The 27766-nt window shown below is 32.7% G+C and overlaps 1 protein-coding gene across 2 annotated transcripts in view; it reads left to right on the forward strand.

Moving 5' to 3' along the window:
• The window catches only part of LOC149561870 (MADS-box protein GGM13-like), a 133913-nt gene extending 106532 nt beyond the window's left edge, over positions 1-27381 (forward strand). Inside the window, exons 6-8 of one of the 2 annotated variants that reach the window (XM_089825400.1) lie at positions 26825-26866; positions 26941-27032; positions 27113-27381. In XM_089825400.1, coding sequence (XP_089681526.1) covers positions 26825-26866; positions 26941-27032; positions 27113-27122 — 144 coding nt within the window. In that variant the 3' untranslated portion in view covers positions 27123-27381. Of the gene's footprint in view, positions 1-7759; positions 8268-26824; positions 26867-26940; positions 27033-27112 lie in introns of those variants that run through there. The other variant, XM_089825401.1, reaches the window with a different exon arrangement.
• Positions 27382-27766: the final 385 nt, after the last annotated feature.

Here is a 27766-nt window from a genome sequence, read left to right on the forward strand (position 1 = left end):
AAAATATTTATTGAAATTAGAGCTGATTTGTGCCCTAGTGATCTTACAACAAGTAGATTATTGAGTAATCAAGTGTCGTGGTTAAAGCTTAGTGAGATGAACAAATTTTGACAAATATATTAACAAATAAACATATTCTTTTAATATCTTTAATGATATTAATATTAAATTCTCAATTTAGAGGAAACACTATTACCTATTTGATCACAAATTTATATTAGTTATGATATTCATAATTTTTTTAAATAATTAAGATGATTAAAATGGATGATAAAAATATAAATTAAAATATTAAAATATTACATTATAAAAATGATTTCATCATTTCCCATCTATTTTATAGGAAAAGCTAATATAAAAGAAACTAAAGTTTCCTTCGACTTAAATAAAATGAAATTATAATCTAAATTATTTTTTTATCTCTTCCTATTATTTTTATATTATAAGAATTACTTTCTAATATTAATTTTTTTTAATCCATGTTTCTCATTGTTTTGTAAGACTGAAATAAAGAAACTTCCATTTAACACACTACACCATATAAAGTTACTTTAAAGGTATTTATTATTTAATAAAGTATATGTTTATCTGATTGTGAAAAAAAAAACACTATAAAATGAAGATATTTCTAATATTACTGATATATAAGTTTAAAAGATAAAATAAGATAGGATAAACTTTCCTTCAAAAAAATCATCTTCTTAATAAAATTCATTCAACTACAACATATTTTATTTAACTTTCTTATTGTGAATGAATATGCCATTTGATCAATGTCATTGAATTAAAACCAACTCTACATTGGAATAGGTAAAGAATGAGCCACATTCTATACAAAAGATAGATCTTTGCTCATGTAGGTAATTGACACTATGTTGGCTTAATGATAATGAATGACTTTGTTATTTTTGTCAAAGTTTTGATTACCTCTAGAGCAATCCCATTTTCAATTATGTAAAGCTTTTGACATTAACCCAATGGTTAGAAATGCCTTATTATCTATGTGTAATCATTAACTAACAACTGCTTATGTTAACTAGTCATATATTTAGTAATTCAATCCATATATCAATTTCCCTTTGAAGACTCTATGACATAAAACCCTTAGGCTATACAAAGTGTAAGAAAAATTAAAAGCTATTAGTTTCCCTAAAAAACCCTCACTTAACCTAAAAATTAAATATTTCAATTTTTTTTTTGGAAAATGTAAATTTTATGTTGAGATAAAGTTACAAGCAATCCCCATGTATGTGCACAAAGATGGGGGATCTTTACCTCGTCCAAGACATAATGTGTACACACTATGCTTTGTATTTCCTGAGCCATAGGCTTAGATATGGGAAAATATAGTGTGTACACACTATGTTTTTTCATAATGTGTATGCTCTATTTGAAAATAGTATAAAAGTGCCAAGTTTTCATATTCAAATAGTGCATACATGCTATGGTATTGATTGAAGATTTCCAATCCTAAGGGTTGGATTTGCCTTGGATATCCAACCCAAAGGCTTGGACATCTAAAACGAGTCTGAGATGTGATTTCTAGCAAGTTAACACAAAAAAAAAAACATAGATTTGGTTGTGTGACATCCATCAGGTTTGCACATGGTTATATAATAAAAGTATCGGGTTACATAAGATTATACATCTCCTTGTTAGCTATCTAACCATACCATTTAAAAAATAATTTGATTATGCTAAGCCTTTCATCACTAATTTGTTTTCAATATATATTCATTTTTTGTCAAAAAATAACTTGTAGTATTTTGGGGGATATATTTTCTCAAAAACTAATCTCTTTCATAAGTTTTTATTTTTTATTAGTCTTCAATAATTTCTAGGGGTGCCACAACAAAATTTCACATTTTTGAGATAAATCCACTTTAAAAAATCACAATAAATCAAGAATAGAGTAAAAAGTTACCAGAAATATCTAGGATAAACTACGCAGTGTTAGCTAACTCCTCACTAAAGAAATTAAAAAAATCCAAAAAAAAATTTAAGATTTTAAAGGGAGCATACTTGACACTATGTTATAAATGTACTCAAAAAACAAGACCACTTTGTGTGCTCCCTCTTTTTGAGGGCCTTAAACTCCACCATTTAACATAAAAGTTAGTATTTTAGAAATTAGATTCAAAGGGCTACAACATTTTTATTATTGTATCTTTAAATATTGAGTCCAAGCATCTTTAATTTATTGCCAAAGTTCAGATTTTTCTTATTTCAGAAAAAAAGAAAAGGAAAAAAGTGGCAATTTATACCCCCTTTCTAGTCCTCCATCTTTGTGCATTTACCCTTCCCCTCCCCCCATCCCAAACTAACAACCCAACTTGTATTATACCAGTGAGTATAATGAAGCTGCTAAATGCCACAAGACATGGCTATTAACTACTTTTGGCTCCATTAAATCCACCACAATGCTGTGCAATAAATGAATTGTGCAAATTGGTTGATATATAGTAGAGAAAGAGAGAAGTCAAGGGAGAGAAAGTACTCAAACTCAAGGCATTTAATATCCAATTAATTTTGATTCTCTTTTCCTTCAATTGACCATTACTTCATCCCTTCTAGAAAGCCTCTCCCAATAGGGCTTTAATCAACCTTAATCACCTCATCTAGATAAAGATGAATAATTCTATAACTCTTTTTGTTTCTTCTTATATGGAAAGCCTTTGTATCTGATGGGAGAGACTAGTAAAACCACTCTACAAATCAACTATAGGGTTTGGAAGAATCAAATAACAAACCAAATATACCTTCTCTCTATCAGTAGATGAACCAAGGCTTTAAAAGCGACCTAGATACAAATGGCAAGACTTCAATATGGATCACCCAAGACCACTATAGATTCATAATCTCTTCCCACCAATTGATCTCTTCAAAAACAACTAAAACCCATAGGGTTCCAAGGCAATTAGGATGGGAAAAGTGGCTTGCCTATACCCTCCTAGTTTCAACTCAAGACTTTGAACAAGATTTTACCCCTCTAATTTTCGTGGACACAAAATTGTCCCTTGAGACCTAGTGAAGAGGCCTAATTCAATTAGGTATGTTTGCTCTGTTTTTTAGGCTTAATTGAGTAAAACAAAAATCCAAAGGACCCCTAAAACAAACTAGCTTTTTAGGCACCCTTTTGGGGCTTATGTCAATCCTTTGAGTTGTAGTTTTCAACCCCTCCCAATGGATCCCTGAAGACATATAGGGCTAGTTAAGGAATTAGGCCTAATTAGGTCTTTTTTTTAAAGCAAGTACCTTAGTTTTAGATTCCACAAATTTAAAAACTATTTAAACACATCAAGGGGCATATAAAAACACCAAATCCACCATTTTTTCAAATTGATTCACTCCACTCTTCATTCCACAATCTAATTCACAGTTTGTTGCTACCCGAGCACATTAAGATGCTCGACTAGGGCTTTGTGTTCCTCAGAAGTGCCAAGGTCTTCCTATCTAAAACCAAATTAATCTTATAGTATATCCTCTTTTCTTGAATTCCACCCAAGACCATAAATTTTCAATGGTTAGAATTCAAACTAGAGTGATGTTATTGTAAAACACTAGGCTAACCTTATTTCTCAAACCGACCACACATATTTTCTTCTAAAATGTTTTAATCCTCAAAAAATTGATTCAAACCAAATGGAATAGAAAGATAACACATTTGAGAATTCAACCATACCACTTTGAGTAAAGGATTAGTCTAGATCCAACATTAGACGTATTTGACCAATATGGTCCTAAATGTCCCTAAAGGCCATTTAGGCCCAAAACTTGACTTCACTTTTAGATTCCTTATTGCATAACTTGACTTCCCTTCTAGATTCCTTATTAAATTCTTTCATCAAATGACCCATAGGGTCTTGTAGACTAACTAGAAACAAAATTTGACCACCCATTGAATAGGGCCTTATTGCTTTTCAATGTTGCTTCCACACCATTTTCCACTCACTTAGCTTAAAAATGAAGAAAGTGGTATGCACCATCACATTTATATCATAGAAATAAAGAGAAAGATATATGGCTACAAGTTCTCACTCTTTCATGATTGATCCATTAACTCAAGTGTGTATTCACCATGGTGATGGATTTAAAAATCTGCCATAGTAATGGACTAAAAACCCACAAAATGTATAGATTTGTGATCTAACTAACCTCAATGAGGTGAGAAGCTTACAAATTATTTTTGTGAGGGCTAGAGCATATTTCTGTTGAACTAACCAAAACTTAGATGAACCAAAATGAAAACAAGACCTACAAAGAATTGAACAAAATTTGAAATCCAAATAACTAAATGAAAATTGAAATTCCCACCATACACCCATTGTTTTTGCACTTGAACTATTTTTTCTTTGAGTGAGCCTTATTGATCAAAAGACCCAAACTCTGTCTCCACAAATTAGTTTTAGAATGAAGTGGAACATTCTAGAGAAAAGAATGTTCCAAGAAACTTCTAGATATTTTATTGTTATTTTTTACTTGGGAAACTATTAAAAGCCCTCGTAAAATCGAGATTAGCCAATAAGATAAAATTAATTAATGGTTGGAAATTAATTTAAACATAAACTAGTATAAATATGTCCTTGAACTTTAGAACTTGAATATTTTTTAGTTTAGATGCTAATTAGACAAAGCCACTTGAAATATTAGTAGGCATGGACTAACTAGTTATTTAGACTTAGTTATCATAAAATTACTTTTGTAATTTTTCATTTGATAGTGTACATAAGATTATGTTAATTATAATAAATCATCTTCTTAATCAAATTCATTCAACTACATCGTATTTTATTTAAGTTTCTTGTTGTGAATGAATATGCCATTTGATCAATGTCGTTGAATTAAAACAAACTCTACATTTGAAGAGGTAAAGCATGGGAAACATTCTATACAAATGATAGATCTTTTCCCACGTAGGTAATTAACACTATGTTGGCTTAATGATAATGAATGACTTTGGCTTTTGACATTAACCAAATGGTTAGAAACTTGTCTTATTATTTGTGTAATCATTAACTGACAATTGCTTATGTTAACTAGTTATATGTTTAGTGATTCAATCCAAATATATCAATTTCCCTTTATACAAAGTGTAAGAAAAATAAAAAATGATTAATTTCCTTGAAAACCCTAACTTAGCCTAAAAATTAAAAATTTCAATTTTTTTTGGAAAAGGTAAATCTTATGTTGAGATAAAGTTGCAATCAATCCCCATGTATGTGCACAAAGATGGGGGACCAAAAAGTTGCCACTTTTTGGTTTTACCTCGTCCAAGACATAATGTGTACACACTATGCTTTGTATTGCTTGAGCCATAGGCTTAGAAATGGTCATAATGTGTATGCACTAGAGTGTGTATGCTCTATTTGAAAATAGCATAAAAGGGTCATATTTTCATATTCAAATAGCATGTATGCACTATAGTGCGTACACACTATGGTATTGATTGAAGATTTCCAATCCTAAGGGTTGGATTTGCCTTGGATATCCAACCCAAAATATAGTCCCCCCAAAAAATTAGACGCCCAATACATGTTCAAAATCGTATAAGTAGTTGATAAAATAAAAATAAACCATAAATGGTCCTCATTTGAGTAACACACATGATCATTTGCACAAATAAAGTAACTTTATTATTTATCTAAAAAGTACATGTCTACAAAACACATATTTTGAAAAAAACATGTACAAGTGAGCAATTATTAGTCCCTTAATTGACAATTTTAAAATAAAAATTGAACTTGATGGGATGTCTTCAATACTTTCTCTCTAACTTCTTTGAGCATGTAAATGCAATAACTCCAATTACTATTAGTACCTCCATAATCAACAACTAGTGTAAGGCTCCCCAATAGACATAAAAAAGAATGTAAAAAAAACATGAAAATAAATCCACATAAATGAAAATTAAATAAAAAATACAAGTATGAAATGTTTGAATGAATGCAAGCAATAAGAAATAGGATTTAATTATAAAAGGACCAAATGAATGCAAGCAACCTCAATTCATCTCGCACTACACATCTCCTAATTATGTCTCAAATGACTAATTGTTTCCTACCAAAATTCAAAATTCAGACTCAATGTGTCCATTTTGTAATGGTGTATAATTTATAAATGCCTTAACTTGTACAAATTTTATGTATGCTTCGTTTGTTTGAATATTCTGTGCACAATTTAGAGAAGGGAGATTTCTATGCTAAATTTGGCTTCATAGAGATCTTCTATAGGCTAGTATAGTTAATTGAAGCATTTCCTATTGTCACAATTAAATACATAATATTGAAATAATTCTAATGCTTTTTAATTTTATTGAAATGGTTTCCTTTTATCACAACTACAATTAAATGATGGATTCTCCTTCACCATTCATGTATTTTGGTTTTTTCTATCATCATTCATATATATATATATATATATAATTCTAATGCATTAAATTTTACTAAAATAGTTTTCTTCTATCACAGTTACAATTAAATGATGGATTATCCTTCACCATTCATGTATTTTGGTTTTTTCTATCATCATTCATATAAATTGTTATGGACTATAGAAGTGTGTGTGTGTGTGTGTGTGTACACACACACACACACACACACACATTATTAATACATATAACTAAAATATCTATTGATTATATGTATGCATAAAGGGTTACAATAAAATATGCATAGAAATGTATATATATACATTATTAGTACAATTAACTGAAATGGTCCCTATTGTCACAACCATTCTATTAATTGAAATGGATTCCAATGCAATTCATATTCTACTGTCTTTTATTCAAATGCATTGAATTTCCTATTTATTATTTTGAAAATGTCTTTGGAATTTTTAATATTTCTCTAAAATGAAATTATTGTCCATATGCATTAAGGATTACAATAAAATGATCAATGTTTCTTGTGTGTGTGTGTGCGTGTATAGTACAATTAACTGAAATATTTCCTATTCACATAGTTATTGGATTCAACTCAATTGGATTGGATTTTTGCAACAATTTATCTAGATGCATTACACTTCCTCTATTATGTTTATTAGTTCTGCAAATGTAAATGGGAATTTTTAAATTGATCTAAAATGAATTTCTGTCTACATAAAGGGTTGCAATAAAATGATGTATTTTCCTTCATTGTTCATGCATTTGTTTTTTTTTTCAATCATTTTGTCAAATGCATTCCGTTTCCTTCATCATGTTTATTATTTTGCAAATGTCATTGGGGGTTTTCATATTTCTCTAAAATGATTATCTATATGCTTAATTGCATATATAGATGCATAATTTTGTATGCATATGCATAAGTATGTATACATGTGCATAATTTTAGATACATATGTATAATTATGTATACAGATGCATAATTATTTTATATAAATATGCATAATTATGTATATATTCACATAATTGTGTATATATAAGCGTAATTGTGTATACACGTACATTTTTTCATAATTTTTTATATACATATGCACAATTTTGCATAATCTTGTATACATATGCATCATGCCAGTTCATTTGGGAGCCCAAAAAATAATGTTTTCAAAACCTTTTTCACCATTTTGGCCAAGTAACCCTTCTCCGACTATTCCCATTTGCAACTAGGCTCTCCATCTTAGCTCCTTAACTATTCTTTGTGATCTCTAGGTTTGTGCCCAACAAAGATTTCCTTCAATGTTAATTATTTTGCAAATGTTGTTGAGGGTTTTGGTTTGTTGAATATATATTATTTTGTGTAAATTGAGTGTTCTCATGCAGGTTAACTTACATTCATGGCACGAGGTAAAGGTACTAGTAGAGGCAAGGGTGGAGGAAAAGATCAGAATGATAAAGATAATAGCTTGAGTGACTTGGGGAGTACACTTTGCTAGTGTAAATAATTAATTATTATTACACTTTACTTAAGTTTACTTAGGTTCAATGCATTATCATATAGACACCTAGAAGTATGCGTAATCATATGAGTTGTCTTGTTGACAATGTAGAAGTTTGCATAATCATTTGAGTTGTCATGTAGACAACGCAGTTGTTCCCACTCTAATTAATGACATGGCGTCTACAACATCTCTTTATCAGATGCACCTCGGTATTCTTATCCTCTCATCATCGTACTAACTTCTGTGCTCAATGGAGGATAATCCACTCTTGGTGGACATGTGCTTAGTTGTGAGATTTATCGCTTTGCTAACTTGTAGTCATTCTAGATGTCTTTATATACAAGCACTTCTAGTGTGTATGTATACATATGATATTCTTATTATTGTTATTCTGATCATCTATTATTGGTCCATATTGTGCTAGTGCTTGAGCTTCTTGATCTTGGTGTTATTTTGCCCTAAGGAAATTCTTAAATGGTATCAGAGTTGAGAGAGCTTCTCTTCACATAGCCATTGGAGACCATTTTTACTTCACCTCTTGGAGGGCCACAGTTCATATTCAGAGTATCTGCAGTTATTGGGAGCATGTAGAGCCAAAGCGAACCTCGCCATTGTGTCTAGAGTGTCAATTCAGTGAATTTTGGCTATAAATTTTCCTACCCTAGGCTATAGTCAAATTTGAGGTAAAAAATTTTGCAAATCAGAACTTGAAGACCTGATTTGCAAAATTGGCCTGTAGGAGAAGCATTTATCACAGGAAAACTGGGTGGTTAAATCTTCTCGTGGAATATTCTATGGCAACCACAAACTAGCGATGACATATTCCAAATTTCCACGACAGAACACACAAACCAGTAGACTTCCAATACTCCAGCAACCTTCAAGCCACTTCACCCTCTTTGGGGCATTGTTTTTAAACAATCGAAGGCACCAACACTTGGTGCATGTGGAATTAAACCCACCGCTGGCCCACCGACCACCAGTGACTCTCCCACCCACCGACAATCACTATCCCTGTCGACCACTTCAACTTCGGTGGCCAATAAATAATGCGACCCGCCCTCCACCGATCAAGGCCACGTCACCCACCATGCGTCCTCCATGTCGGCCTATGTCGTCAGCCTCGTCGATGCCAACAAGTTCATCCTCTGGCACGTCACCCCTGGACACATCATCGCCGCTGCACCCTACCACAACAGCAGGCACAGTTAGCGCCAAGACAAGCCACGTCGTTTGACAAGTTAGTGCTGACATAACTCGGCCATGTCACTGCCACATAGACCCCTAAACACGTTATCTACCATATCAGTAGTGCCAACGCAGATCCCAGTCAACTACCACATAGAAATCTATACACTGATGACATCATCTGACACATCAATCTCTACTGCCACATCAACCTAGCTGGCCTTTTTTCATTAATGTCACCATTTCACTATCTTAAATTTGATGATTGTTTAACTGTCACCAGTAGGCCAAATTACATTGCCATGAAAGTCATTCGGACGTCAAATTTAACCTTGTAGTTTCCTCTGCAAACCCCTCACCATATGGAGTTTTGATTTGACAATTTGACTTCAGGAGGGCATATCTCGGTCATTCGGACTCCAAATCAAGTGCTTTTTTTTTTGCTAGAATTTCTTGAACTTTTTAGTGGTGTTGTTATTTTCTAGTTTTGGTGCACGAATTTGTTAGAAAAATCATTTTTTGCTGATTGTACCTATCCAATCCTACATTTTACAACTTCAAATGCTCCGTATGGGCTCATCTGGACACATTTTTAGGTTCCATTTTTTTGAAAGTGCATTATTTTTCGTCTACTTTCCATATTTGCAATCATATTATAGGCTTGTGTGGACAGAAATATCACTTTCAAAAATAGGTCCTTTTTTGCATTGTATTGCTTTGATTAAACTTCAAAATTGTTGTATATCTGAGCTACATTGCTAAGTACCAGATTTGAACTCCAACAGGAGGTTGTAAACAACAAAATTAGAAGTCCACTTGTGTCCATTTTGACAAGTGGCCTATTGTAAACGCACTACATATAAAGTGCCTAAAGCATTCATTTGGGGGGGGGGGGTGTTCTTTGATTCAGTGAAAAGGGGGTGTGTGTCTTGTGTTCTGGTGTCTCCTTGATATTGTGTTCTTCCTTTTGCATTATGGGTTCTTTTTCTAAGTTAACACCACATAATTATGCTACTTGGAAAGAAAAGATAAAAGGAACCATTGCTTGAAAAAGGTTTAGTGTTATGTAACTGGTGCAGTAAAGAAACCTGATGATGATGCTAATGAGTCTCATAAAGAAGACTGGGCATCAAAATAAGAAATGGCCCAAGGAACCTTGTTAAAAAATATCTTAGATCCTGTCAAATATCACATCAAGAACATTAACAATCCAATAGAAGTTTGGGATAAACTTGAATCATTGTATGGGATAGTAGATGAAGATATGACCTACACCATTGAGAACAATCTTCTCAAATTGGATTCTAGGAATTTTGACACCATCAAAGATTATCTTACCCAAGTAGACATGTATAGGGCACAACTTAAGGATTGTGGTGAACCCATCAAGGATCAAAAGTTGATCAAACATGTGATGACTCGTCTTCCTCCTGAATATGTCACTTTTGTTTCAAGTTATAATACTCACAAGTTAACAATGGGAAGTGCCTTAACTAAGCCTTCATTTGAGTCATTTTTTAGGAATGTTGGTCTTAGAACATGAAAAGTTAGTGAGTATGAGAATTCTCTAGTCTTCCAAGTCCAAAGCCTTGGTGGCTAATAAGGTGATCAAAGGAATCAAGGTGGTAAAAATTCCAACAAGAAGCAAAAGCAGTGGAAGGCTAAGCCACAAGATGACACACAACAATATTCCTCTACACATCAATCTTCCTCCACACAACAATCTTCCTCACAACAAGGCAATTTTTTTCCGAAAATAATAACAAAGGGAACAACTTCAACAAAAGGGAGAAGAAAACTTGTGCCTATTGTAAGAAGAATGGTCATGATGAACATGAGTGTAAGGATAAGAAAATTGATGAGTTGCTAAACATAATGAGGAAACATAATATTGATGTGCCAAATGCCTATAAGGATAATGGATCTTCATCCACTTCAGAAGGTAAGGGACAGGCTTTGGTAGCAAGTACAAACAATTCTGAGGAATGGGTTCTTGATTCATGAGCTACACATCATATGGGTGCTTCAAGGGAGCATTTTTCCTCTTTGAAACCATCACATGTACCTTACATCTATGTGGGAAATGACACACAAGTGGAAGTTGAAGGAAAAGGGAATGTTGAGTTGGACAATGGAGTTTTCAATGATGTTCATCATGTTCCCAACCTTAGCACCAACCTTCTTTCAATCTACCAAATAACTCACTATGGATGTGGCAACAAAGTGGAGTTCCTTCCTAATTCAATTGTGGTGAAAAATCTAAAGGATGATTCTATGGTGGCAATTGGAATCATGATAAAAGACTTTATTCTTTTTCTCATTTTGTGCCTAAGTCCACTTCCCTTGCCTTGTTGATCCACTCAAATTCACAAAGTAAACTATGGCGTAAGAGGTTTGAACATCTCAATTACCATTGCCTTTAACAACTTAGCAACAAGAATATGGTCACTGGTCTACCTCAAGTCAAGTATTTAGAGGGTGTATGTATAGGTTGTGAAGCAAGCAAGCATCCTGAAGAGAAGTTTGACCAGGAGAAGTCTTGAGAGCTATTGTTGTTCTTGAATTGGTTCATAGTGATGTAGCTGGCCCATTTCCAATACCATCATTTGGAAAGGCTCGCTATGTTCTCACCTTCATTGATGACTTTTCACGCTACACTTGGGTCTTCTTTATTACTCATAAGAGTGAAATGTTTGATAAGTTTATCACCTTCAAAGCTTTAGTTGAGTAGCAATCAGGGAAAGCCATCAAGATTCTTTGAACAGATAATGGAAGGGAATATGTGAACTCAAGGCTTATCGACTTTTGTACTCATGAGGGTATTGATCTTCAACATTCAGTTGCATACATGCCACAACAAAATGGTGTTGCTAAATGGAAGAATAGAACCCTTAAGGAGATGACCACTTGTATGCTACAACATAAGTCTCCAGATCAGTTTTTTGGGAAAATTCCATGTGTTGTGCCAATTACATCCAAAACAGAAGTCCCCATAAGGCCTTAGATGGAATTACACCTTTTGACGTTTGGTGTGGCAGAAAACCAAGTGTAAAACACTTTAAAGTTTTTGGTTGTCTAGCATAGGCAAGGATACCTCCACAAAGACGAAAGGCATTGGAACCTCAAAGAAAACCTTGTATATTTGTTGGATATCCTAACCACATTAAGGCACATAAACTCATAGATCTAGAGACACATGAAATCTTATTTGAGAGGAGTGTTCACTTTGAAGAGACTTGTCCAAGTTTGGCTCATTCAACTCCTCCTTCCTCCTTCATGAAAAGTGATGATAGTGATGATAGTGACTTGGAAGATGATATTCCTTCAACTTTGACTCATAGGACACCTACTTCACAGGATCCATAAATAGTTGAGGAATCCTTCAGATACTAGGAGGACAAGAGCACAACACAAATCATTTCCACATGCATATATTGCCATTTCTTTTGATCCATAGTCATATAAGGAAGCATCAGGGGTTCCTGAATGGGACAAGGCCATGGACAAAGAATATAACTCTTTAATGAAAAACAATACTTGAGACTTAGTTCCTCTTCCTAAGGAAAGAAAGTTGGTTCGATTTAAGTAGATCTATCGGACCAAGTTTGCAATGGATAGAAGTGTGGATAAGTATAAGGCTAGACTTGTTGCCAAAGGTTTCTCACAAGTTGTTGTTATTGACTATACTAAGACCTTTGCACCGGTAGCTAAGATGAACTCCATTCATTTGACACTAGCTATTGTTGCAGCTCATGGTTGGGTTGTACATCAAATGGATGTGAAGAGTGCATTCTTGAATGGTGATCTTCTTGAGGAGATTTATATGGAGTAGCCACAAGGTTTCATTCAGGATTCTACTATGGTTTGTAAGTTGAAAAAGTCTATCTATGGTCCTAAGTAGGCTCCTCGGGCTTGGTATGCCAAGATGGATTCCTTCCTACTCTCAGTAGGATTCACTAGGTGTCATTTAGATTTGAATGTCTACATTCTTTAGAGGGATGACTCACACTTGATACTTGTGCTTTATGTAGATGACTTGATCATTACATGAAGTACTTCATCCATCATTGCTAGTGTCAAGACTTCTTTGTAGGACATATTTGCTATGATAGACTTTGGTTTACTTCATTATTTCCTTGGTATTGAGATCACACAATCTTCAGCTAGGATCACACTTTCTCAACCCAAGTATGCTCTTGATCTACTTGCTCAATTTCGCATGAGTGACTACAAGCCTGCACCTACTCCCTTTCTTTTAGGTGTTAAGTTAGAGGCTTAGTGTTCCACTCCACTTGTCGATGCTACATTGTACAGACAGTTGGTTGGGAGTCTCATTTACTTGACACATACATGCCCTAACATAGCTTTTGTAGTTGGCATGGTTTCTCACTTCATTGAAGAGCCACATGAGCTTCATTGGAAGGCTGCTAAACGCATCTTGCACTACATATAGGGTACACATACACATGGGATACACTATGCAACGGGTACTTGGTTATACAGACTCAGACTATGCAAAGATCTTGATTCTTGCAAGTCTACTTCAAGTTACATGTTTTATCTTGGTTCCGGCCTCATTTTTTGGCAGAGTAAGAAGCAAAATAGTATTGATCTTTCTTCAACTAAGGTTGAGTATCGAGGAGCTGTCATTGTGGCTATAGAAGCTATTTGGTTACAACATATTCTGAAGGAGTTTGGATTTGACATATGTAAACCCATAGTCATTCATTGTGATAATTAGAGTGCTATTGAGATCTCAAAACATCCAATTCAACATCAACGAACCAAACACATTGAGGTTCACATGCACTACATCAAAGAGCTGATACATGAGCAGGTTATTGCATTGCAATATTGTCCTACAATACAACAGATTGCAAACATCTTCACCAAACCCTTCACTAAGGTCAAGTATATTCATTTGTGAGATCTCTTGGGGGTGCATGATATTTTAGAAAGGGGCATCCCTTGACTTCTCTCTTCTTTCTTCTGGGAGGGATCTTTTCCTTACATAAGGTCTTCTTCTCTCTCATCTTCTTTATTGTACTTTTCGCTCTTTTTGGGAGAGGGTTTTTCCCATGAGGTTTTCCCTCTTTTTATCCATTTTCAAAGAGATTTCATTTCATTGCATCACATTATATGTAGAGCATTGCATTTGTACATGGGTACCTAACATGGCCTAGTAGTTAGGACCCATCATGCATTTTCATCATAGCTTTTGTGAATTTAAGTGCATTCGCCCAAGTTGCACTTAAGGTAATTATTTATTATTACACTTTACTTAAGTTTACTTAGGTTAAATGCATTATCATATAAACACCTAGGAGTATGTGTAGTCACATGAATTGTCTTGTTGACAACACATGAGTTTGCAAAATCATCTGAGCTGTCATGTAAACAACACAGCTGTTCGCACTCTAATTAAGCACATGGTGTCTACAACATCTCTTTATGAGATAAACCTCTATATTATTATCCTCTCATCATCGCACTAACTTTTATGCTGAATGGAGAATAATCTACTCTTGGTGGACATGTGCTTAGTTGTGAGACTTATCACCTTGTTGATTCCTAGTCATTCTAGATGCCTTTATATACAGGCATTTCTAGTGTGTATGTACACATATGATATTCTCATTATTGTTATTCTAATCATCCATTATTGGTCCATATTGTGCTAGTGCTTGAGCTTCTTGATCTTGGTGTTATTTTGTCTTAAGGCAAATTCTTACACACTTCATAGAAGAAACATATACAATCTGGTAGAGGCAAGGGTGGAGGCAAAATTCAAAATGATAAAGATCATAGTTTGAGTGACTTGAGTACACTTCATAGAAGAAACATATGCAATCCCCAATGAAGAATTAAATCCTTGTGATCAGAATAAACAAAAAAATATTGGTTGTACAATCAACATAATGTGCACGTAGAGCCAAATGTTGAGAATGTTCTACCTTTAATCCAGGAAAATGCAAGAGCAAGGACCAAACTTGACATGAGAAAGGAAATTGCTTTGATAGATGATAAGGGGATTTCAATTAGAGGTGCATTAGTCAAATGTGGTGTCCCTAATACCACTTTGAGGTCACATGGTTGACTGGAATTACATCATCATTTGCCAGGGTACCACGTAACATTTTATCTAAGGATGAAGATGATATAGTGGAATGGTGCAAGAAAATGATAGATATAGGGCATGGTCTATTGGTCAATCAATTACAAATAATTGCTGCCACAATTATTGGGGATACTTTTCAAATGTGGATTCAAGAATTGTATGCCTACTTTGTGTCGTATGCACCCTAATTTGGTAATGAGAATAGCTAAAAGAGTGGACATCAATCGAGTAATTATTCCATGACCTTTTGTTGTGTCATTGTTCTATGAAAACTTGGAGAAAATCTAGAATTTGAACCACTATAAAAGTAGTCCAATATGGAGTTGTGATGAGACTGATGTTTGAGTTGGGAGGAACTATAGAAAATGAGAGTGATTGCTAGATTGGGGTAGAGATGTGTACCATGCTTGATATCAAAAAGTAGATAGTGTATCATAGTTTTAGCTTGTGTTAGTGTTAAATGGAATGACTATTCCTATATTTTACAAGTATTTAAAGCAAAGAGGTACATAAAAAATTACATTCAAAACTATGAGGTTGGTGCATGCATAGATGACTAAGGAATTGTTTCTAACTGGTTACAACATTTTGCAAGATCTATTCCCATAGGGATTTCTCCCAGTAATAGGGCACTTCTTATCTTTGATGGTCATGGTAGTCATGTGACATGCCAAATAATAGAACAAGTGAAGGGCTTATGAATTGACTTGCTAACATTGCTTACTCCTATCGATCTCTCCTTCTAAGAATTGCTTCAAAAAGAAAAGGACTACATGAAAGTCTATAGCCCCCACATTGAAATTTGTAGAGAAGAAGTAGCAACTCTTACAAGTCTTGCATTCAAGGAAGCGTTGCTAGTAGGAAACATTATGAGTGGGTTTCATAGGACTGCTTTTTGGCCATTTAATTGAAACACCTTGTAGAACGATATGAGGTCAAGTGAGGTATTTGATGTTCAACAGTAAGTGCAACAAGCTGGAAGTGAGGCTCGTGTAGTCACATTGGATAACAATTTTGAATGACACATAGTAGAGGCATTTATGTGTTTAGTAGGGTAAATTAAAGAATAAATTGATAGATTTAATGAAGGGTACAATGTAGATGGTTTGGGTGAGGGTGTGAGTGGTCCACCATAGACAACCCAATCACACATTCTTGTTGTGCAAGCTACACCAAATGATGCTACTAAAACCACATTAGAAGGCCTAAGTCTACCTACACAAGTTGTCCAACTAAAGTGGGATGTACTAGCAATAAATGATGTAGGAGTTAATACAAAATGGGCATAGAAGAGGTCACCTTTTCCATGTCATATTCTCCTCGAATTGATCCTAAAAACTTTATCCATTACTTCACAAACACAAGGGACTAGGATGAAGAGAATGGTCCATATTTAGATGATGAAAATCATATGAGTAATGAAGAAGTTGACTTTGTGTCGTGCACCCCAGAGGATGATCCAAATTATGATTCTAGATTACAACACCTAGTGTGAAACCTGTGGTATTGTTAATTCTAATATGAATAACACAATTTTAGTACAACAGATTATGCAAGCCAAAAAGTGATCCACTCAATTCAAAAATAGAGTTTGTACAATTTTGATGGATCCCAGTCACTAACCCTTGGAAATGAAAATGAAGAGTCTGCAACATAATTAATTACAAAATAAACTCTAACAACTATAAAAAACTACAAAAATCTACATTAAAAATTACATCTTCTTATAGAAGTCATAACTTTCTACTCATAGCTCAAAATCATGAACCGTTATAATTTTTGGATAGATCTCCTAAAATTCTACATTTAGTGTCTAAAGTCTTAAGCCTGCTGAAACCCAAAAATGTCCCAGAGGCTGCCGAAAATGCAAAATACTAGAACATAGAAAATACAAAAAAAAATAGATTTTGGTATTTTCTCATTTCTTCTTTTGTCGTCATCCTCTGGATCATCATGGAACATATTCTAATTAGAGGATAGGCAAAAACTATCATCATCAACAAGCCAATGCTTGAGACTTTTAGTACAATGGGTTACTTCAAGGGGATGTCGATCAATTTTTCTTCGATTGAGTGGGCAATAAAAAATTCTCACATTAGATGAGTACATTGACATGTTGGATGCCTAGGATCCAAAAAGGCGGATGGAGGAGGAGTTAAAAAAATGTAAGAAGTAGAAAATGACAAAGAGGAAGGTAAAACTTTAAGAAAACATTATACAACTTAGGGAAGCACTAAGGGAAGCAAAACATGCAAGAAAACTAATAGAAGATGAGGAAAAGAAGAAAAAATATCAATAGTTTCTTCTGATTGTATACAAATTCTTTCCCAGTTCCTCAAGTATCAATAGTTCCTAGTTTTTTAGCATAACTTTTGTTGTCTAGAGGTAGATATGTTAGGTTTATAAGGTATTTTGTTCAAGAATAGTAAGTTCTTTTGCAATGTCTTAGCACTTGGCTCCACATTCTACTATAATTTATAGTTATGGATTTTGATTTGGAAGTAAATCAAATTGACACCAAAAGTTTGTTATTCCAAAGGTTCAAAGGTTTTGGTCAACTAGACATAAAGTTTGACTGATAGAGTGGTCATTGTGTTACAATCGATGATTGTACTGATGTTAAAACAAATAGGATGGGGTATTGTAATGTGTGATAGCTAGAGGAAGTGTGTGAAGTTTGGTTTGGACCAGTAAAGTTTGTGTTGTATAATGTATAGCATGTTCTAACTCCTCGAGTGGCATGTTGTCTTTTGAACATAGTTGACTACACATTTGGTAAAAGGAATTTTCTTGTGGCCAACTTGTGAGTTCTATAAATATGTTCCAGGCCAACACGAGTATGTAATTACCATTCCAAGATGTATGAGTTTGGGAAAGTGGAAAAAGTTGCCAATCTCTCTACTCAATAAGAAGTGAAGATAGTTTGAAGGGTGTGATTCATGTTGCTAATCCTATATACATTGAGTAAATATTTTAATGAAGACTAGATCAAGCATATGTTGAAGATTGAGTTGTGAAGGTTTGCATAATACATGGACTATGTATTATATTAGAGGTTGGTGCTCAATTCTTGGATCAGGGGATTGGTGACTCTTGTTGATTAGTACTTGCAAATCTGATTTGGGATTCATGTTTCTATCTTAGGTTGTAATTCCTTTGGTTTGGTGCATAATAATATATTGTAAGTTTTTGTTTTGTCTTTGTGAGGCTAGATTTGGGAACTAGATTCAAGTAGTTATTCTCAATGTGGTTTTTCTCTTTTGGGTTTCTATGTATATCTTGTGTGCTCATGTGCTCATGTGTTTATGTGCAATTATCTCTCTCTCTCTCTCTCTCTCTCTCTCTCTCTCTCTCTCTCTCTCTCTCTCTCTCTCTGTGTGTGTGTATACTCATGTGTTCAAAAAGTATATTCATAATGCACAAATTATTTCTCAAATTTTTTTTAAAAAATAAAAATTTAGTGGCTTGGTAAATATATATTTGCAAGCTTCTATTTGGATCTATAATATTTCAGTTATTTATTACCATTTTCTACTAGATCCCTTATGTCATGATACCTAATTTCAATGTGCTTGTTTCAAACATGAAAGGTTGGGTTTTTTGTCAAAGTTAGTGATGTAACATTGTCACAAAATAAATTTGTCTCATCTCTTGTTCTTCCTTCAAATCAAATAGGACTCTTCATAGCCATATGACCTAACATATTGTAGCATTTGTGGTTATATATTTAACTTCAATTTTTAAAATGAAAACTATGATTTGTTTCTTAGAAGCCCATAAAATGGGTCCCAAACTCAAGTGAAACACATACCTTGATATACTTTTCCTATCATTTACACTTCAAGTCCAATCACAATGATCCATGTATCAAATGAGCCCAAACTTGTTTGCCACCATATACAATATACAATATTATTTGGTTCTAGTGACATACCTTCGTATTCTCTTATTTTCTTTCCAATGTGTATCCTTTAGAGTCTTCATGAATCTTGGAATCAAAATTACATGCATAATATCTAGTTTTTGTCAAATACAATATACTTCCAACCAAACCCATTGCAAAGAGTGCCCCTACAAAACCAATGCCACATCAACAATCTCCATAAAATATGGAAGCTCTACAAGATTCAAGGTCATTTGAATATTGACCAATCAACAATAATTAATCTTCAAAGAAATATATTAAAAAATAAATGAAATGTTCTAAACAAATCACAAACCAATTACTAGATTATCATGTACTAAACCTACCAACCAAGCTGTTAAAGACTCCATAACCTGTCCAAAAACATAAGGGGACATCAATATTGTGTTTTACCGCCCTACTTACCACCCTACCATGAAGTTGTTAAGCTTCCCCAAAATCTTTTTGAGCATGAAAGATACCCAACTTGGCATCGAGGAAGTCTAAACAGGTAAAACCAAGAGTGGCAATGGAATTGTGGGGTTAAAAGAAGTCATGTTCTAAAACTATTCACAATCGCTCAGTCACTCACAAAACCACATAAATAGGTTAGTATCCAACTTATCATGATCAAAGAAATTTATCATCTTTATTTCCAATTCACATCATAATCATCATATATGCATGTGAAATATGCAAGATAAGCATCATAAGTAATTCATAATGTTATGTAGAACCATCACTCAATCATTATAAGACATTATCAATTACACATTAAAACACATCATCATAAAATCATACATCCAACCAATAGGATAAGTAGGATGAAGAGTAAATGGTCACATACTCAAATGCATGAAAACAATATCTACTAAAAGTATACCTCTGATTACTTCTATTACTGTTGAGGCAACACAAAGGTTCAAGGAGGTAATTTCATCTTTCAGATTTGAATTTCAAAACAAATAGAAGGTAATCTCATTTATTCTTCTTAAAAAGAGTATGGTTCCATCTAATACAGAAGATTTCCATAACAAATCTCAAGAACATAATTGTGATGTGTCACTAATAGCTCACAAGACTATCATCTAAACAATTTCATCCTCTAAATGTTCCCACATTTCATCCACAAAGTTCTATATGCTTCTTCAAACCGAGGGACTTATATTTAAGTATTCAATGACTTCAAAATAAAATTGTACCCAGACAAGCATTGCAAAGTAACTGCAGTGTATTACAAGTGAAAATAGTTTATGCCACACCATTTCATGGATTTCAATTATCCTAACGAAAGTAGGTAACACCTTTCAAGGAACTCTTACCACCTCAATGAAATATCTTTTCATTTGAATGTTATGGCAGTTCAACCTGCAAGGATTGAATGGAATGTCATAGGGCTCAAATGATATAAGATCTTTATTAGACATCAAATACAAAAAAAAGGGGGGGGGGGAACTCATCGATGCATGTTTCTACTAGAATCTCTTGAAATCAAGTTGTTTAATCCCCACTCCATGGCTTGCCTCTACCAGTGCTTAAAAAATTTATTAAAAAAAAAAAAAACTTTTTAAGGATTTCCTTAAGATTTAGAAACAAGATTCGATTATAGTGCTTTGCAGATATGAAAAAATGTTATTCACATTAATTATAGACATAGAGGAGGAAACTATAGGCCACATTAAACATCACACACTAAGGGGAAAATTAACTTTGGGAAGAATAAGTCAACTTTAATTATTTAACACTTTTAGTCTTGGAATCAAGTCTTAATGTCTGATGTTTAAGCCTTCCAGAAATTATTCTTGATAATGACTATTAAGAGAGTCTTTAATTTGATCATAACTATGAATAATTTCTAAATTGGTGTGGTTAAGATTACCAAGTTTTGTTGAAAATAATAGTCTATCTACGACCCACTTCACAATACAAAACAACTCTTCTCTGATATTCACCATGGAAAAGGAAAGAAGGTCTTTAAAGGTATATTGCTACTTGTTAATGGAACCTATAGAGATGAAAGGATCTTCATTCCCAATTCTAGCAAGAAAATACCAAAAAGACCCTATAGAATGATTTGCATGCATGCTGAAAATAGTTCCTTCTCCGTCGGGTAGTGGTCTCATGCTACTAGTAATAATCCTCCATTTAATGTGTTTGTTTAATCGTCTTACCTTAAACACTTCCAATCATTTTTGTATTTGTTAGAGGTAATATACTATTGTATTCACTACCTTCGAAAACTTAATTAATTTTCACCAATCACAAACACTTATTTTTTATTAACTTAAATATTTCAAAAGTTCTAATATTAATTTATAAATTGTATATACTATTCAAATTATATGATTGACTAGATTATTTTAGTGTTATAGGAGCCCTTGTTTCGAAGGGTTCCCCATATTCCAATTTTTTTGGCTAGATTATAGGATATGTTATGTAAACACGTATCATAATATGATTATGTTAAAACAAATATGTTCTTAATTTATTTAATAAACACTTGCATCCCTTAGAAAATAAAGAAAATTATATAAATGATTGAAAAAGTAAATATTAAAGCTACAAAATTTATTAAAAAAGCATTCCAAATTTATTTGTTCCAACTAAAACATATATCAAATTTAAAAAATATTAATATGCTTTTGTAACATATATGCTTCACTTTTGCTTAAAATATTGACAAAATTAGATTTTCAATTAGTACACAAGCAAAATACTCACTCATTATCTAATAGTTTTTGAGAAAAAAAAAAAAAAAAAAGCCATTTGTATCACTAGTTACATTATTTTAAAACTTTATATATTTTACACAATTGCATACTTATATAACAAATTTTGATTTTTGGAACTCTTTTATTTAGAAATTCTCGTGTTTCACATAGTTTGAATTTACTATTTTCTCATGATATACAAATTAGTTCAATTAAACTTTAATTTTGTAGATTTTTAATTTTAATTGAACCAATATATATTCAATGAATTAGAATTAACTACTCTATAATCACGATTAGCAAATTTAGTATCAACTATATATATCCTTATTCTTCTAAGGACATATTTTTTGCTCTTTTATCTTTTCACATTTCCATCATGAGGCGTTAAGGTTTTGTTTGGTTGCAAGAATTGGGCAGGAATAGGAAAATCTAAATGCCTAAGTTTGTCAATTTGACGTTTGTTTACAAAATACAAAATTGGAATTAGAATTCACCTATCCTAATTTGACCCCAAAATGAGCATAGCAAAATTCCTAAAAAAAGATGGAGTAAGAATAGCTTATACTTATTACAATTTTTAATAAACCCAATTTGATGGGTTGTTAGGTCTGTGACTTTTCTGCTTGATTGTATTTTGTCACTCAAATGCATTTTTTGACCATTTTCTCTGTTCATCATAAGATGTAAACTAGGTCAACATTATTTAACGTTTAATATGTATTTTTTAAAATGACAACAAAGACTAATATTAGATTTGATATATTTTTTAAACTTTCACAAAATTATCTTTACAAATAAATCTTGTGTGTAGTCTTATAATTAAAACTATGTCGAAAGATCATTTAAATATCATATTAACAATCTCAACTTATTTGTAATGTTTATTTTCTTTAATATATTTAAAAATAAAATGATTTTAGTTTTGATCTTATACTCATTAAAATAATTTAATTTAATTTAAAACTAAATTTATAATATACAATATAATAGGTCCTTTGAATTTCGATGAATTTCAAAGGTTGTGGTATATCTTTCACTTATAAAGTCAATTTTTTTTAATAAGGCTAATTAAAATAATTTGTCTTTTAAAAAAATTAATAAAAAAACTTGTTTTAATAAATAAAAAATCCTTGTTTATTTAAAATATTACCAAACTGAAAAAAATAATTTAATTATTAAATTTTTAAAACAAAACATATTCCAATTCCTATTTCAATTGTTGCAACCAAACATATGATATGCATATTTCGACTCCTCTTCCAGGTCAATGAAACAGGTCCAAATGATATTCCAGAACTTATTTTAAGAATGCATGAATACGAGAAGAGAGCTTATTCCAATATAGATGGATGTCGTATTCCACAATTCTTGTAGCCAAACAGGCCCTAAGGGTATAGACAAAACTTGAATTAGGAATACGATAGAATAATAATTTGCAGCTACCAAACAAACTACATGGCACAACAATACCCAATTTATTCGAAAGTAGGAGAAATGGGTTGTGACACCCATGTACATAGTTGGATTTATATTATTACTACAATCATCCTTGCTCAATTCCAAACATAGGGTTGTTGGTGTTTATGTAATCTTATTATTTTGCATTCTAAATCTCTTCAAAATATTTATTGCCTACTTTGTCAGAAGGATAAAAATATTATGCTCCATTTGTTTTGAACTTCTAAGCTTAGAATGTATTTTAACATACTTAATATATGTCTTCTCAAATTCTCTTTATATGGTCTTTATAAAATCAGCAGAAAATAATCATTCCGTGTAAAAATTAAATCATCTCTTCTTGTGAAAATTAAATCATACATATACAAGACATTAATCAAAATCTTACAATCACTTCTCTTAATATGGAGAGTTGGCTCACTGTTCTTTTTTGGATGAAGCCACTACTTAATAAATATAAAAAAATCATCCTATACCATATATACGGTGCTTGCTTTTATGTAAAGAAGCCAAGGTGCGTAGAATCACTTCCTACACTAATCTTGAGAGGACGATATGCATAATAATATAATCAAAATAACAATGAATGCACAACACAATGATTATCGTGGGGAAACCTTTCCAGGAGAAAAATGCCACCCTTCAAAACTTGCACAATGTATTCTCAAATCAAGAAGATTACAATACACTTACAATGCAAGTTCTTATAGGAGCGCATTGCCACAACTCAAACTCGGACTTAGACTCAGAGAGACTCCTTCTAACACCTAGTCTTGCAAATAGAACTCGATAATTCAAACACCTCCCTAAGCCCTCCTTTTATAGTGATTTACAACTTGGAAACTATTTGTAGTTTTACAAAACCATGGGCAAAACAACCATGCCACATGTTACCCACTTGTCATTTGTAACTCCAAGAATAGCGTTTTCGTCCATAATTGTGTCCTCTAGTTTAGACCCCCATAAAAGTCATATAATGAGTTGTTTATACTCTAAAAATAGCCCTCCTATATTGTATTAGGGACACGACACATTTTTAACAACTCATACACTTTTTTTCCAAATCATAAACATGTGAAAAACTACCACAAACAAATTCTAGAATTTTCTACAATTTTTTGGAAAAAGCTTGCAAGGTTGAGACAATTCTCAACACTTTAGCCCATTAAGAATTTTTTTCAACACATAGTACAATGTAAACCTCTAACCACATCCTTCTTGAGCCAAAGTCTAAAAGGGTATACTCTTGAATGACTACCTTAAAAACTAATTATTGTTGTGCTACTTTACATTTCTCATGGGAGGGAGCTACAACTACAAATTGGGCTGATAAACATGTATGCATCCTTAATGAAAATATTTGATTCTTTGTCATTGTCATTGTTGCAACAATATTTATGATCTCATTCTCATCAGATATTATACAATATGGTTTCATTCTCCATCAACAACATTTGATCTCTTTGGACTAGATATCCAACTTCATTACGTTGTTTTTTGATGCCTAACAAAGATAGACATTCTCTAACTCCTCACCACGGTTGGTATGGATCATAATAGACCATTTGCCCATAATTGAAACTATTTTATTATTCTCCTTATTAAAAGAAAATATGCTTTCATAAATACTCATATTGGCACTACATCTGTTGTCAAAATACCACACTACATGCTGCACTTCTCATTAATGCTGCATAGTGTGGAAGCCCTCCTTTCATCAACCATATTTGCAATTTGCTTTCACTGGTCACGTTTCTTTTTCAAACACTTGCTTACATAATAACCATATCATGATGACAATAATAACACTTTGCATTACTTTTATCATACCTTTGGCTTCTGATTTTACTACTCTACTTGGCTTCGGAAATGGAGTATGAGCTTCTTGTTAGAAACATTTGTGATTGTACCAAAAGTTTGACCTATTAATGCCCAATACAAATGCTAGATTTTAAGCCGATACATGACACGAATCTTTAAAGAGGTGTTGACCACCAAATCAACAATCTCAACACTTCTTGCCTCCTTTGCATATTTAGTTTTCCTATTCTAGAAAACTCTTTCTTAAGGCTACTCTTATCAAACCTTTTTTTAAAAATCTTTTCTCTTCATCTTCTTTATCCATACGTTATAGTTTTGTCCTATATCACAATGTTCAAATTGGAATTGGACTTTGAATTTGTCTATCATAAAATTCTATAAAATTTGGCAAGGATAAAAACTCAAAAACAATTTGACAATAAATTTGTCTTATATAAATTAATTTATTTCTATATATAAATAATATATCTACAAAATTGTCTAAATAATTTTACAGTACTAAATATTTAAACTAAATTAACTCAAAATTATTTTAAAATATAATAATATTATATTAAATAACAATATTATATTAAAATTTAGAAAGAATAAAAAACATGACTTAGGTTCTATGCATTAAATGAATCCATTGAATGATAGTTACTGCTCCCAACTCTTACTATCTTCTCCAGCCATGTCTACAACAAAATATTCAAAACACTAATGCACAAGACACCCAACTTATGACTCTGATACCAATATGAAGGAAATACAAAACATTCATTTTCTCATTATAATATGATTACAACTGCTTTTTCTTTCAGCTTAGAGCTGCTACCAATAACTATTTTCTCCATCTATCTGGAGCTGCACACCATTTTTGTCTTCTATTTCCAAAACTAATTTCTTCTGTAATGTCCTGTAAAAATCTGTGTGATTTGAATGGATTGTGATGAAAGCAGTCTATAGTTAACAATACATAGATGATAGATGTATCCTCTTTTTCTTTTCCAATCGGCAATGAGTGATTTAAGTTGTAGGTTCCTTTGTTCATTATCTTTAACCTTATGTTGTAATGCCCACTAAAAATATTTATAATTTTAATGTACTCTGATGATAACAGTATATACATTGTTACCTATTAGATTGGTCCTCAGTTGAACCCCTGTAATACAATGAATCGGATGATGTTTCCCATTTAAATAGAAAATAAATCTACTTGCCTTTTTACACCAACCATGTTTTAAACTTACAATTTCCTTTGTTCATCACCTTACACCTTCTTGGTCAGGGCATTAAAGGGAGAGGCTCCTTTGCAACTAATGTTTTTTGGGATATGGTTTAACTATTTCTTGTGTTCTATAAGTCTAATAATTGTATCAGGCATTGACAGATCGATCTTTTGATGCAACACAATGCTAGTTTGTAACAATATCGGAACTTCGTGACATGTTTGTCAACGTTCCCATTCAGAATTTGTAACATGAATTAATGACCAACTATATTCTATAAATCTATTGATTGTATCAAACATTAATAAATTAATCTTTTAATACAACAAAACCCTAATTTATAACAATCTATTTCTTTAAAAAATAAATTATAAAGAGCTTTAGATTAAGCAATACCATTTTAACATTATATGATTTTGGCCTAAATATGGCTGATAATTTCATTGTTGAAGTGAACTACTATGAATTCATTGCACGATTACACTTGTACACTAGTTGTTTGGTAATTGCTGATAATTTCATTGTCACCCAGGCACGATCATTGAAGATAGAAAATGCTAATCTTTGCAAAAAGGTAAGAGACTGCCCTTGTCATCATCATTTTTGTTTCTGTTTTCTGACCACACTGACATTATGAGCATGACACAGATTTCTGGAGGCCACAAAGCCCAAGACAATGTTGTGCTAGAAGCAGATTATGCAACTCAACATCATCTCCCTCAAATTAACCTCAGCCTCACGTAATTGACGTGCTTGGTTTCGTCTTCCTTATTTTTCTTTATCTTACATAGATTTTAATGAGCAAATTGTGGGCATGCAGGTTATCATGAACTGAAAGTACAACATGTGGCACATCGGATTTTCATTCAGCTTAGATGAACTGCCGGACACCCTCCTTATTTAATGTGCATGGTCGTGATTTGACCAAAAGGAGGAGTTTTTAATTAGAATTAATTAAAACAACTTTTTGAATTGAAAATAGTACTCAGATTGCATAAAGATCAATGAGTAAATGTTAGATTATGTTATTATTGATGTCCTAGATGTTATATTTCTTGTTTTTATGAAACAGTGGTTATATTATTATTATTTGATGTCCTAGACGTTATACTTCTTGAATTTAACAATGGTTTAGATTGTATAAGAGGAACCATACCATATTATATTCATAATTTAGAGTTGTAATTTGATTTATATGACATGTTTTATAATCAATATACTGATTAAGTCGTGCCAAGAGAGGATCATCTTCAGAAGAGGGAGGGGAAGTATTACCATATATGGGAAGCAAACATGGTCATGAGTCTTGAGCTAACTCAATCTCAAAATTGGTAATTTGGTTAAGATGAGGGTGATACTAAGGCTAGTTAGTGGAGTTGACTAGAACTCAAGTAGGTTTTACTTCGTCAATAGTTGAGATGACTGTATCCTTGTCATTAGGATCTTACATTTTGGTCTAGACCTTTGGCTAACC

This window comes from Cupressus sempervirens, chromosome 4, assembly GCF_028749045.1.
Source record: "Cupressus sempervirens isolate cs-2001-9-10 chromosome 4, ASM2874904v1, whole genome shotgun sequence".
In the NCBI taxonomy this organism is placed as follows: Eukaryota; Viridiplantae; Streptophyta; class Pinopsida; order Cupressales; family Cupressaceae; genus Cupressus; species Cupressus sempervirens.